Source organism: Eptesicus fuscus, chromosome 5, assembly GCF_027574615.1.
Source record: "Eptesicus fuscus isolate TK198812 chromosome 5, DD_ASM_mEF_20220401, whole genome shotgun sequence".
In the NCBI taxonomy this organism is placed as follows: domain Eukaryota; kingdom Metazoa; phylum Chordata; class Mammalia; order Chiroptera; family Vespertilionidae; genus Eptesicus; species Eptesicus fuscus.
In genome coordinates this window covers 29,589,704-29,604,800 of record NC_072477.1, presented here as the reverse complement: position 1 = coordinate 29,604,800, position 15,097 = coordinate 29,589,704, and the positions used below count along the sequence as shown (strand labels likewise).

The following is a 15,097-nucleotide window of genomic DNA, read 5'->3' as shown; positions in this document are numbered from 1 at the left end:
TAGCCTTTAGGGGGTCATGGCTGCTTCACACTGGCTGTGACTGGAGGAGGCGGGTGCCTGTCCTGGCTCCAAGGTGACTGCCACCTCCGCTGGGTGTGAAGCCACAGTTTCCAGTGCAGTGCTCTGTCCTGGTCCCATCAGAACCGAAAACCCACACTGCACCCTCGGCAACTGGCATAAAGCGGCAGAGAGCCAGAACACACAGAGAAAAGACCCGCCGTGTGTGTCTGGCTGCATCATTGCCACCACAGAAACGTATTTTAAAATGTTGAAGAGCCTGGCAGGTGTGGCTCAGTGGTTGAGCATTGACCTATGAACCAGGAGATCACGGTTCCATTCCCGGTCAGGGCACATGCCTGGGTTGTGGGCTCCATCCTCAGTGGGGGACGTGCAGGAGGCAGATGATCATGATTCTCTGTCATCATTGATGTTTCTCTCTCTCCCTCTCCTTTCCTCTCTGAAATCAAATAAATAAAAAAATAATAGTAAAAAAATAAAATGTTGGAGAACCTGAAACGCAGGTTTGTCCCACCGGCACTGCTGGAGTGGAGGGACCCATGTTCTTCTGTGGCGTCTCCGATGGGCGTGCAAAACCAAAGCAGGTAGACAGCAAGCAAAGCCTCTGGGAGCCTCCCCTGATTGCCTCTTGAAATCTCAGGCCGCCTGCTGACTCCTGGATTATCTTCCCGATGATTTTGTGTGAGAACAGGATGTCCCTGAGGAAGCAGAGGGAGAGGGGAGGCGTGGCTCTCTGCTGGGTGCCGATCTGTTCTTGGAGTGAGGTCCCTGGCCCAGGGGAAGCTTTTCTTTGGACTTTGTGGTTGGGCAATCAGTTACTCAACTGTAGAAGATGAGATTCTTTCCTACTGCCCACCCCCATCCCTAATGCGCGTGCATACACACACACACACACACACACACACACACACACACACACACGTTTTCTCCTTGTTTGGCTGTTCTTTCAGAGCCCCTTTCTTTAGCTTCTTAATTTCATTTGAGTTTTGGCACTTTTTGAGACTGAATTGAAGTAAACAGAGCCTCTGTCCTGTGCTCCCATTCTCTCTGTCTCGGTCTGTCCTGAGATGCTTGGCCTGGGGCCCCTGGGCTTCCGGCCTCAGGGCAGTAAGACCAACCAATCCCCTGACTCTGGCCTGATCACTACAGTGTGTGTGTGTGTGTGTGTGTGTGTGTGTGTGTGTGTGTGTGTGTGTGTGTGTGTGTGGTGGGAAGGGTCGGGAATTCACCTAGAGTCCAGAAATAGCATGGGGTTTTAGTGAACTTCTTATTGGAACTGGTGAGACCGAGCCCCTGGTAAAACGGGCAGCCTTGCCCAAGCCTGTCCCTGGCAGGGGTAAGATGCAGTCGCCCTGCAGTTGCCAGGAAAATGCGCAGAGAGCTGTAACAGGAGCACCACGTGCCAAAGTCTTCAAGGGGGGCCCCGGTTGACATTTTGTTTATTGTAGCACATGCTCTGGAGGACTCGTCACATCCAAAGCTTTGCCCGTGGAAAGGTTGCCGGTGAAGCTTGGTGCTCCCAGCTTTTCTCATGGCTGGGAGAAGGCCCGTGCTGGGCCCACTCGCGCTCCTCAGAAACAGTGGGCTTGGGCCAGGCAGGGTCTGGGAAGAAGGGAAGTGTTTTGAACGGCGGGCAAAATGCTGACATTGGGGGTCAAAAGGAGACGCAGTGGGGAAAGTTATTTAGCATAGACTGTGATCAGAACTAGGTTTCAAAGCATTCTGTATGTAATTCCAGTTTCCGCGGAGAGCTGACTCCAAAAAATTAATGGGAGGTATCTGGGTTGTGAAATGGCAGGTGATGTTTGTTTTCTTTCTTTTTTATTTTTATTTTCCAATTTTTCTACAATTGCTTTGTATTTCTCATATAAAGAAAACCAACAAAAGTTATTTTACAAAAGAAGGGAAATTACATAAACAGAACAAGTAGCAAGGTGGGGGACATATTTGTGACAAACAATGAAGGGCTCATTGCTTTCATTTGAGAAAGTCAACAGGGAACAGCGAAACCACCCAGTTGAAAAACCGGCAAAGGATCTGAACAGGCAGGTTCAGAACAGACAGAAACAGAACTCATGCACTCGGACAACAGTGTGGTGAGAGGGGTGGGTGGAGGTACAAGAGGGGAAAAGGGGGTGGTAAATGGTGATGGGAAAAAAAGTTAAAAAAAGAAGAACTGTTATTATTATTATTTTAACTTCTACAACTGCTGCTGCTACTACTGGCAGCTGAGACTTACCAAGCACTCACCGTAAGCCAGGGACTGAACTGAGTCTTTCACATATATTTCCTCATTTGACCCTCAAAACAACCTTTTGCAATAGGTACTATTGTTATTCCCATTTTACAGATGAGGAAACATTACATCGAGGGTAAGCGACTTGCTTTATAAATACCTGACTGACACCTTACGAAGGTGTCAGAGCCCTGCTTGGTAACCACCACAGATGGCCATTAATCAAATGAAAAGGCCAAGGTGATAAAGAAATGCAAGTAGAAACAGTGGGCCACGATTCGTTTTTGCTACCAGATTGACAGATTAGAACCCTTGATAGTCTCTGTAGGGTCAAGTGTGGAAAATGCACGTTTGTACTATTAGTAGGGGTGGGAATACGTGCATCGTTTTTTGGAGGGTGGTTTGGAGGCATCTGTTTAAGTTATTTGAACCCTGCAAGTGCACTGTCAGGAATTTACCTGCAGTGATATTAACAAAGGATGCCTGCTGAAGTGGAGTTTTAATAGAAAACAACCCCACTGCCCAACAAAAGGTCAGCAGTTAAGTAAATGATGACCTCTCGTGCAGTGCTGCATACAGTGATGTGGAAAGCTCTCCAAGACACAGCCCAAAGTGTAAAAGGCCAGGCCTGGCGCAGGACGTGTGCACACAGGCCGGCATCCACACAGCCTTTCCTCACGCGGGCACAAAGCCCCTTTAATAGTGAGGGCCTCTGGGAGAGGGGAGGAAACGGAGGGGTGGGTGGGTAGGGAGGGAGGCACTTCCTTCTTAGTTTGCTCTCTGTACTATGCCCTTCTCCTTCCCCTCCCCATTTTTTTTATCATGTGCATTACTACTTTTAGTAGATGAATAAATACACGTTTTGAAGGCGGTGATCATATTGCTAACTAGAAAGATAAACAGGGATCGACATAGGTCAGCACGTGAACCCAGGCTGGACCCTGACTCTGCAAGGGGCCGGCCGTCAGTAGTTCCTGGGGGTGGATGCCTAATGCGTGTAGAAGACAGTGTTTGAGTAGAAGCAGGAGTTATTATTAATATCAAATGCTGATTGTATTAGAGAATTATTTGGTGTTGGTGGAGGGGTAAGAAAGCAGCAGGCCTGTGAGTTTCTGTCCGGATCGGTTACTCGTTGCTTGTTTGTTCTTGGGGACATGCCCCAGGCCTGTGTTTGTCCACCTGTGAAATTGAGCTCCATGTGGCCGCACCTGTCACTTACTGTTTGGAAGAACTTTTCATTTCTTAGATAAAAAGAAACTTTGGAATGCAAAATGGCATGATAAGGAGGATCTGTAATTTCAGGGAGAGGTATGAAGGATTTAAAAGCTGACTCCAGTGCACAGTGTCACCCTGTAATCACATCTCCCTTCATCTCACTATGATTCCGTGTGCGGTGCGCAAATCCAAGTTCTCTGGAAGCTGCTTGTCGAGGTTATGAACTTGGGGCTTTCAGACTTCAGTAATGTGGGAGGTAACTGAAGCACTCTGTAATCTCTTCAACAGTAAACATAGCATTTTCTTTTCAGATTCTAATTTTTGTGATAGGTTATCATTTACCTTATAATAACAGCCTTTTATTTCTTATAGGATATGAAACAAAGGTATATTTTATACAGATGCTTAATGCTATTATCCTAAAGTTTAATAAATATGCTTTTTAAAATAATAGCTTTCTTGAGACATAATTCACATACCATACAATTCACCCATTTAAAGTACACAATTTAATGGTTTTTAGTGTATATATAGAGTTGTGCAGCCATCACCATAATCAGTGTCAGAGTTTTTATCAACTCCCCCCAGAATCCCTGTACCCATTAAATATGCTTCTTTAAAGAAGAAATTACAAAGGCAAAATCAACAGTGTGATTACAGCATATGTGTAATATATATGTATATTTTTCTTTAAAACCCATGTAACCAAACAAAAGGGGAAATATGTGCAGCATATGATACAGACAAAGGGTAAATATAATGGAAAGCTAGATTGACAAAATAGATTCTTGGATCTCAGAAAACAAAGGACCAACAGGCACTCTCAAAAAGAAATACAACTAGTAAATCAAAGTCATGGGACAATTTTACTCTAATTAGTAATCAAAGGCATGTCAATCAAAACAAATGATCAGGCACTGTTTCTTTTTAACATTTTAAATACTGAGAATTTTTTTAAGTAATCAATGCTGGAGGTAGTACAGGAACATCTTAAATTTTGCTGGTGGCTATATAAAATTTTAAAGCAGTTTAGCAGTATCTATTAGAAGCCTTAAAAATGTTATTCCCTTTACCTGAATAATTCCACTCCTGTGAATCTATTGGAAGAAAGTAATTCTAACACAGAGAAGCCTCACAAAGATGTGTATTGCAGCATTTTTTAGTAATTGCAAGGAACTGGAAAACACTGGAAATAAGGAAAAGGAGATAGGGTGAAGTCCCTTCATAGATGTATGTATCTTCTACAAAGTCAGCTGTGCTCATAGGTGGGGGAAGAAGAAAGAGGGGAGTAATTAAAATAGTGCGAGTGATGCAGCGAGCATGTGCTACGCTGAGCGAGCCTGAGTGGGGGCCTCAGAGCTCTCTCCTGCCGCTGGGCTCAGTTCCTGTGTGCCTCATCAGAGTGAGCGTCTCAGGGCCGAGCATGACTCAGGTGCTGAAGATAGATGGTGTTTGTACATGACCCCCAAATGTCCACTGCACCACATTGAGTGCTCAAACCAGGAAACAGCAATCACTTTCCAGCTGCCCTATCTCTTCCTCTCTCATTTAAGAAATATGTATACGGTATATATATATATATCCCACAATTAAATATTTTGCTCACACACTCTCTCTTATAGACTGCATTTACTGTAAATATTGACAGATTTTTATCATAGAAGATTCTATGCTCATATATATAAAAGTTTTGGCCCAGTGTCTATGTTAATACAGTTACCTTATGCATCCACTTAATGAAATGCTATATGGCTCTTTAGAATGATGGTTATGAAGATTATGTAGCAGAATAGGAAAGTTTATATCTATAGTGTTAAATGAAAAACTTAAGATACAATCTATAGATATAAAAGGGTAATATGCTAAGTGTCCGACCGTGGGACCAGTCACTATGATGCGCACTGACCACCAGGGGGCAGACGCTCAATGCAGGAGCTGCCGAGCTGCAGTGACTTGGCAGCAGCGGTTCTCGGGTGACATACCCCGAAACCTGAGAGGAAGGAGCCTGATTCCTTGCAGGGTCGCGTGATTCCACCTTCGGCTGTGGGTTATGTTGTTGCTGGGGCACTGTCGGCCCTGAATCTGGTTTACTGCACACTTGCGTTTGCATTCCACATCCTGTACGACAGCAACTTTGCAGAGTGCCCTCTCACACTCCGGGACCCTCGGGGGATGTCAGAGGGCCAGTTTCGGCCCGATCCCTGCAGGCCAGGCAGAGGGACCCCACCTGCCGGAGGGACCCCTCTCACTCCACAGATGCCGGGGAAGGACCGTGATAGGTTGGCTTCAGGGCGTGTCCAGCCCGTCTGGCCCAGTCCTGCCCCGCCGGCCACCTTCTAGTTAATTTCCTTTCAATGTGCACGAATCCATGCACCGGGTCACTAGTAGTATAATAACTATATAGAAAATTGCTTAGAAACAAAGAAAAAATGGCTTTCAATTGCCATTTACAGATTGTTTTCTATCTTTGAAGCCCAGCTATCAAAGTATAAAATTGACCAAGGACTTAATGAACATCCTTATGTGTGTATTTTTTAAAGATGTTTTTACTTCATATTTTTTATCCTCACTTGAGGACATTTTTCATTGATTTTAGAGTGAGAGAGAGAGAGAGAGAGAGAGAGAGAACAATGTGAGAGAGAAACATCGATCGGTTGCCTCCCACATGCACCCCAACCAGGCCACAACCTTTTGATGCACGGGATGATGCCCAACCTACTGAGCCATGCCAGCCAGAACCTAGATGTGTATTTAAAAAAAATCAACCCCATGTAAATGTTCCCACCCACATCTATCTTTCGGTGATTTGTCCCTCCTCCCCACCTGATTACCATGTGGCCCGCAGAATTCTCTGACCATCCTGATTGAACTTCAGAGTGAAGAAGCGCAGTACTATAGTATTCTTACCAGAATTGTCAATTTCTGCGCAGGCTACCATGTTACATGATACAGGAGGGCAGTTCCCAGCAACGCTTCTCGGGAATGTTTTTGAGCCAAGAGAAAAGTTGGAGAATCCCCTTTGGAGATAGAGTAAATTCAGGCTTAGAAAAGTAGAATATCCAGACATCATCACTCCTGTTAAGAGTTCTCTTAGCTCATGAGAGTCTGGTTAGCAAGTTTCAGAGGTGAGCTAGAGGAAGTTTCCTCAAAGCCCAGAGTAAGTCGTGGACCAAGTCGGGCGCAGTCACAGGTCAGCCTGGAAAGCCGAGCTCCCCAGCTCGGCCACGCCTGCCACGGCTGTGGCTGAAGACGGTCCAGGCTGTGGCTGAAGACGGTCGTTCTAGGTAGTGGGTGACTTGAGGCAAAGCCAAAGCCCCTCTGCACTGCTGCTCTTGGACTCATGTCAAGGTTCAGGAGAAGGAACGTGTGATGGGACTTGGGTGAAGGTATCAAATGCCCCGAGATTGTAATTTTCAACAGAAGTCCAAGAAGAATCGAGGGGAACCTTGACTGTTCCCATTGGGTAATAAACTGTAAAGAAGTGATGGGTGCTGTGCTGGGCTTCAGACAGGCCGGGCCGCACTGACCCTTTGCCTTCCTGCAGGTGACCCCGCCCTCAGCATGAGCCACTGGATGTTCCATCAGCAGGCGCTGCAGGAGTACATCCTCATGTGCTGCCAGTGCCCCGCGGGGGGCCTTCTGGACAAGCCTGGCAAGTGAGTGCCTGCCCTCGGGGAGGCGGGCTGGAGAGGGCACAGCGGCGTGGACCTCAGGTCTCCTCAGAGCCCGGCGGCAGCAGGTGCCCACCTTTAAAAGCCCGGGTGTCCCGTTCCCTCCCGCTGCTGGTGTGGTATGGGGAGAAGCACCCCAACTCTGGAGCCCCCTTTGAGTGCCGTCGATCCTGGCACCTCCAGTGCCCATCCTTTCCCCCAGTTTACATGCACTTCCCTCTCCAGACAGGCCAACAGATGGCTGGGATACAGAATTTTAAAACCCTTCAGTATCGTAAACAGATATTATAATCACAACTATTACAGAATAGCTTTGGGTGCCAAAGAAAAGAAAAAGGGAAATCAAATAAGTTCTGTTCCCTTTGCTTCTCACCTGCCAAACATGCTCTCTCTCTCCCCCTCCCCCCCCGTCTCTCTCTCTCTCTCTCTCTCTCTCTCTCTCTCTCTCTCTCTCTCTCTCTCTCTCTCTCTCTCTCTCTCACACACACACACACACACACACACACACACCCCTGCTGCTGTCAGCGCCCAGGGGAAGGCGCAGCTGAAGGCCAGTCCTCAGCAATTTATCGGAAAGAATTTGGCCTGTTTCTAGACATTTTGGTGGTTTTTGTCGTTTTTTTGAGAAATATATTAACTCAGCACCAGCTCTGCCCAGAGGACCCCTTTCTGGAAGGCAGCAGGAGGGACTGGCTCTAAAATGAGAGCTCTGTGCCTGGCAGGGCTGCGGATGGGCTTCGAAAGGGCCGCTGGGGAAGCGGGCCGCCTGGAGCTGCTGAGGAGGGCGGGGCGGGGCGGGGCGGGACTGCGAGCTCCCGGCCTCTGAGCCTGTGGTCGCTTTATTGAAGGCTGTGCTGGGGGGGGGGGGAGGGGACCGTGGGGAGCAGAGGGGCACCTGCTCAGAGCTGCCCTGTCCTTGCAGGTCGCGGGACTTCTACCACACCTGCTACTGCCTGAGCGGCCTGTCCATAGCTCAGCACTTCGGCAGTGGAGCCATGCTGCACGACGTGGTCCTGGGTGTGCCTGAGAACGCGCTGGTAAGGCACCCCTTCTCCACAGGCCCCCCGACAGGCTTACCCAGAGAGAGCAGCGCTCCCGCTTGCAGAACTGGCTCTGCCTGTCTCCTGTGCAGGAGGCCGGGGTGGCGGTCACCGCCCTCCTGTGCTTACAGCCCATTGGGGAGGATGTGGCTGTGGAGGAAACACACCTGGAGGCAAACTCGGGGTTCGAGGTGGAGGTTCCAGTCTGCGCCAGTTTTGTGCCTCTATCCCGGAGTCTAGGTAGGACCTGGACCGTTTATCACTAGTTTCCTCTCCGAGGAGCTTCTCAGAGGCAAAGAGTTCTGCCCCCCGCGCTCACTGTGTGGCGGGCTGTGTTTCCGGAGCTCGCAGCTGTGAGCCTTGTTGCCGGGAAGCTTCCCGTCCACCGTCTAAATGAGATCGCCCAGAATGCCCTGCCACACGCCTTGTTGTGCTCTTCACAATTTGTTTAACTTGCTTTTGTCTGCTGCCCTCAAAACGGTCAGCCCCATGCGGGCAGGGCGTTCACCCCCACAGCCAGCCCTGGAGCAGCCTGGTCGCAGGATTGTCACGAGGTATTTCCAACAGAAGAAGCACAAATGGCCAGTAGATGGATGGAAATCAGAGTGACAGCCACTAGCTTTTTTCAAGTCTTAACATTTTCCCGTATTTGCCTCCTATGCAACCCTCTTCCATTCTTCTCTCTCCCTCCTTCTCAGCGTAACCCTGGCCTAAATTTGACCTTTATCGTGCCTGCAGGTGTTTTTGTGCTGTTACTTCAAATGCATGATTCTATAAATAATGTAGAGAGAGTTGTCTTGTATGTTTTCAGACTTTTATAACAGCCCTAGAGGCCCTGTGCACGAATTTGTGCATGGGTGGGGTTCCTTGGCCTGGCTGGTGATCGGGGCCGATTGGGGCTGTCTCGCCCAGTCCCTATCGGGGTAATCGGGGATGGCCGGCCAGAGGGGGGAGGTTGGCTGGCTGGATTGGGGCTGATCAGGGCCTGCGGACAGTAGGGGGAGGGGCGATCAGGGCCAGCCGGCTGCGGGGTGAGGGGACCACAGGAGGTTGGCCCGCCCCAGGAGGTTGGCTGTGGGAGTGCACTGACCTCCAGGGGGCAGCTCCTGCATTGAGCGTCTGCCCCCTTGTGGTCAGTGCATGTCATAGCGACTGGTCGACCGGTCTTTTGGTCTTAATGTCCGCTTAGGCTTTTATATATAGAGATCTACTGAGCCACTTCCTCTGTATTGCTCTTCTCACTAACCTTTAGTTATACTGTTGAGGTTTATCTGTGTTCATAAGTGTTGCTCTAGTTTAATCATTTTAATGACTATACAATCTTCCCTTGTATAATGTATCCCAACTTATTTTCCTAGTCTCCTGTTGGTTAACATCAAGCTGGTTTCAGTTTCCACGATGACAGTGTTACAGTGGACATTGTGATGTCAGAGTTTCTCTAGGAGAGGCTTGCTGGGGTGAAGAAAACCCCCACCCCCACCGTCACGGATGGCAGTGGCCTCCCCACGTGCCTGTGCTGTTTTACACTCACAGGGCACTGAGCCGCCCCACAGTCAGGGTCTTCCTCTCTGCCAGTTTGATAGTTTCATTTTGCATTTCCCTGGTTACCAGTGAGGGTGAGCATCCTTTCAAATGTTATGTCTTTTTTTGTTATGTCTTCTGTGAATCGCCTGCCAGCTCATATCCTTTGCTCATTTTTTCTTCCTGATTTGTAACTTTAATTGTTTGCCCTTTCTTACATATTTGTAGGAGTTCTCTCATACATGTCAGTATGTTCCCGATACTGATCCTTTATCAGTGGTGTGTGTGTGGCGAATCTCTTCCAGTTTGTGACTTGTCTTTTCACTTTGTTTTTGGTGTTTTGTGTTGAATAGATGGTTTAAATTTTAAAGGGAACAATTTTATTTGCCTTTTTGGTTTTTGAGGTTTCTTTTTTGGGGGGGTGGGGGTGGGGTAGGTGGTTACCTAAGAAATTTTTTCCTATGCTGAGGTCATAAATATATTTCCTTCTAGACAGTTTAAACTTTTGCTTTTCCCATCTAGATTTTTAATTCTCTTGCAATTCATTTCTGTCTGTGGTGAGGGTTGGATATAATTTTACCTTTTTCCCATATGGGTAACCAATTGACTAGCGCCATTTATTGAAGTTCACAACCTTTCCTACTGATGCGCATTGTATGTGTCATATGCTCAATTGCTGTATATGCGGTGACTGTTTCCGGACACTGTCCTGCTCCTTTGGTCTGTTTGTCCGCACTGTCTTACGCAAATCTTAAATGCAGGTGAACACGTCCCATCCACCTTGTTCTTTTTCTTTAAAGTTGTCGTGGCTATTTTTTTTCATTTTAGCTTCTTCCTGTGAATATAGAATCAGCTTCTCAAATTCCACAAAAAACACCTAATGGAATTTTTATTGGCATTGCATTGAATTTAAGATTAATGGGAGAGCATGACGTCTCAATATTAAGGCTTCCTGTTTGTGAACATAACCATGTCCTTCAATGTCTTTTATCATTTTCTCTATAAAGAATTAGCACATCTTCTGTTAGATATACACTGAGTGGCCAGATTATTATGACCACCTGACGTTTGTAGGCTAATTAGCCGTACACGGCATCGTATGGGATATGGAAGTCGAAGGCCTGTTTGAACACCTTTGCTGTCGGCAGTTACCAAGATAAAACGTCTCCAATTCACACAGAAACACAAGGATTGGACAGTCAAGCATTGGAAAAAAAGTCATGTGGTCCAATGAATCACGTTTCCAGTTGCATCATGCAGATGGCAGAGTGAGAATTTGGCGGAAACAGCATGAAAGCACGCACCCCACATGCATGAGTACAACCCTTCAAGCTAGTGGGGGCAGTGTTATGGTTTGAGGCATGTTTTCCTGGAATGATTTGGGCCCTTTAATTCGTGTGGAACAATGTCTGAATAGCACAACATACCTAAGTATCATTGCTGATCAAGTTCATCCTATCATGTTGATGGTGTATCCCAATGGAGATGGCTTCTTCCAACAAGACAATGCGCCATGCCATGGTGCTCGTATTGTGCAGGAGTGGTTTCAAGAACATGAGGGAGACTTTACCTTGTGTAGGTGGCCCCCACAATCACCAGATCTCAATCCAATTGAGCATTTGTGGGACGAAGTTAAAAGAGCCATCAGGCAGCTGGTTCCACAACCATCAAATCTCACAGAACTGGACAGTGCCATTCATCAGGCATGGTGTCAGATTCCTCGCATCACCTTTCAACATCTCGTGGAGTCAATGCCGAGAAGAATCGCCGCAGTATTGAAGGCAAAAGGTGGCCCAACGAAGTACTGATGGGGTGGTCATAATAATCTGGCCACTCAGTGTATGTCTAAGAAATTTATAGTTTTTGTATCTATTGTGATCAGAATATTTTTCCCCATTATATTTTATAATTGGTTGTTACTAATGTATAGAAATGCTATTTATATTTATATTTTAATTTTGTATCCAGCAACCTTGCTAACCTTTCTTAATAGTTGTAATCGTTTATCTATAGAATCTTTTGGATTTCCTATTTAGAGAGTAATGTCATCTTCAAATAAGTTTTGCCTTTTCCTTTATGATTCTTAAGAGTTTTATTTCTTGTTCTTGCCTTCTGACGTTGGCTACGACCCCTCCAGAGTGTTGACTGGAGGTAGTAATAGAGGCTGTTCCTGTCTCGCTTCTGACTGCTGGGAAAGCTTCTCTAATTTCACCAGTAAGCAGGATGCTTACTGTGGGGCTTTGATACTAGTAAATACTTCATATCAGGTTAAGGATGTCCCTCTCTATTCCTGGTTTGCTAGGTTGTTTTTGTTCATCAGTGTTACATTTTATTGAATGCTTTTTCTGCACCTGTTTTTTCTCCTTTAATCTAATGTGATATACTTACTTAATAAATATACTGATGTTAGTCTTACATGCTCGGGTAAGCCCTCTTGGTCTTAGTGGCGTATGAGTGTGTGTGTGTGTGTGTGTGTGTGTGTGTGTGGTTAATACACTGCTAGATTCAGTTTGCTAATGTTTTTTGGCTAGTATTTTATTTAGGACTTTTTGCATATATGTTAATAAATTTGATCTAAATTTTTGTTTTGTTGTTGTTTTCCAGGTTGTTTTAGGATAATATTATAGCCTCATAAAATTAGATGAGTATCTCTCCCCACCCCCTTTCTTAAGTCTTTGAGAAAGTTGGTATAGGTTAGAGATTTTCTGTTTCTTCTAGGTTTGATAACACTTGTGTGAGAAACCATCTAGGCCTGTATTTTGGGGGGTGAGGTGAGGTGAGGAATGATGGTAGCAGAATAAGCTTGTTATTATAGATATAATTTATTTCATATAGGTTTTAAAGAAATTCTTCTTAAGTTGGTTTTGAAAATTTATATTCTATAAAGTTATTAACTTTATCTGAAGTTTTATACATTTGGCATGAACTTGCTCATAGTATTCTCTTAAAAGTTGTAAAATCTCTCCTACAATTATGTCCCCTTCTTCATCCTCTCAGAGTGGAAGAAAGTCCTTAATACTGACCGAGGCTTGTGCCCTGTCACAGACCTAAAGTTTCTTTTGGGTTTCTGTGATGGAGTGGAATACAAAAGTATTTAAATATGGCCTGTCACCTTTACTGTGAAATAGGGTTATGGTTCTTTTTCTTTATTATAAATGTAAATGCATGTTCATTATTTTAATTAGAATATATATAAAAGTTTAAATAAGAAAATTTAAAACAATCATATCACTATATCACTCTTTCTATTTTGGTTTATGACTAATTTTTGCCTGTCTATATACATCACAGCTACAAACACATTTTTATTGTTATATATTTTTATTTTTTAACTGCACCTTTTAAATTACAATATTAACATAAAAGATTTATAAAACATTTTTCAGAAAAAATGGCATTTTTCCAGGTGGTGTACCTAAAATGTCCTTACCTTGAGTTGCACATACTGTAACTCAGAATTACAAACAAATTTTCAAAAAGTAAGTTTGGAATAATATTGTGTATACTATTTCCCCCCACTTAATATTTATAAGCAGTTGCCCATATCATTAAATATCTGAAAGCACGTTTCTTACTGGCTGTATAATATTCCTTTGTGTCCCATGGGACCATGAAATGTTTTTATCAGTACCCTGTTGTTGAACATTGGCTTTGTGTGATAAAAATCTGTGTGTATCTCTGATGATTACTTATGATACATTAAAATTTTTATTTATTTATTTATAGAGAGAGGGGAAGAAAGAGGGAGAGAGAGAAACATGGATGTGAGAGAGAAATATCAATCGGTTGCCTCCCACATGCACCCTGAACAGGGACCAAACACACAACCTGGGCATGTGCCCTGACCAGGAATCAAACTGGCAACCCTTTGGTGCATGGGATGACACTCAACCAGCCGCCACACACGGCCAGGGCCTTATGCTAAATTCTTACAAGTGCATTGAATGGGTCAGATTTTCAAGGACGATTGATCAGCATCTGTTCTCCTCTTTGCAGCAGCCCACTCACCCCGTGTACAACATTGGACCAGACAAGGTGATCCAGGCCACCATGCACTTTCTGCAGAAGCCGGTCCCAGGCTTTGAGGAGCGTGAGGATGAGACCACAGCAGAGCCTTCCACCGACTAGAGGACACAGCGTCCCGAGTCTCTGTGTTCGCCGCAGTCAGTGCTCACCTGTGCAGACCAAGGTTTATACGTCTCGACAATACTGCATTCTGTGCTGCACAAGCCTTGGCCACTCTGGAGCTGTGATTGCCTTTCTTTGTCAACCAGAACACAACCGATGGCTCTGGGTTTGGAGAACACAGTGGCATGGTTTAAAAAAAAAAAAATTATTTCCACTCCGGACAAACCAAAAGTCTATCAGCACATGCAGCATATAAACCAGTTTGGGCCTGGCCAGGGTTGGTTGGGGAACAGTGCATGCTGGGAAGCAGCCCCTCCCAACCAGCTCTCCAGCCTGGACAGTCCTATTGAAATGAATGACGTCCATGAGTATTACAGCATCTACTGCTGCGATTCCTACTTGCACGCCACCATGAAGTCGCCAGAAAGGTGCCCTCCCATCGGTGAATAAATCTGCTCCATGGCAAGGGAGGGGTTTTGGGTCCCACCAAAATGAATTTTCCAGAAAAACAAGCCCAAGGCTCTTACCTCCCTCCCTGTCATTTGCAATGGAAAAGAGTGGGGTCCCTCCTCCTCCACACTGGAGAACTGAGCCACACCTCTCTGGAAGGCCACGCTTGGTGCACGGGCAGGATTTGCTTCAGCCCTGGCGTGGGAAACCAATTATGAGCGGAAAATGAACCTCTAATTCAACTCCGTGCCAGAGGAAGCAGCCCCGGGGCCCATGCCCTCACTCCACCCCATCATGTACCATGAAAAGCCCTTCTGATGACCTCAAGGCAGCGCCTCAGTCCATGGCCATTCTGCGCATCTCCATCTCTTTTCCACCAGAGCCCCAGCCCACCCTCCTCAAAGACAGTGTTGTCTTCTCTCATCCAGAGTATTAACACTACTAAGTCTTTCACCTTCATTTCTGACTCAGGATCTCTTCCCATCCTGCCCACTTCAGGCTCAGAGAAATAAAATCAAGTGCTGGACAAGCTGACTGCTGCTAAGGCAGTAGCCGCATAAACCTGGTGTGTTCAGCCCCTGCTGCTCACACGGAACCCTCTCTTGGTCAGTGGGGTGTCGAGTTGGGTCATCTGTCCAGTGCTGCTGCGGTCACAGCAAGCTCCAGGTCGCCCCGGGCTCTCCTGTAGGCAGCCACGGGCCGTGGGCAGATGAGGCTCTTCTAAAAAACTCTGACCATTTGCTGCCTCTAATTCCCTATTGCTTTGGCATATTGGACTATGTATTACCTCCTGGAAGTAATAAAAGAATAACATTTTC

At 46.0% G+C, this 15,097-nt stretch overlaps 1 protein-coding gene across 1 annotated transcript in view; it reads left to right on the top strand.

Moving 5' to 3' along the window:
* Positions 1-15,097, top strand: part of FNTB (farnesyltransferase, CAAX box, beta) — a 59,948-nt gene extending 44,851 nt beyond the window's left edge. Inside the window, exons 10-12 of the mRNA XM_008138944.3 lie at positions 7,014-7,125; positions 8,063-8,177; positions 13,698-15,097. Of these exons, the coding sequence (XP_008137166.2) occupies positions 7,014-7,125; positions 8,063-8,177; positions 13,698-13,829 (359 nt within the window). The 3' untranslated portion in view covers positions 13,830-15,097. The remainder of the gene's footprint in view (positions 1-7,013; positions 7,126-8,062; positions 8,178-13,697) is intronic.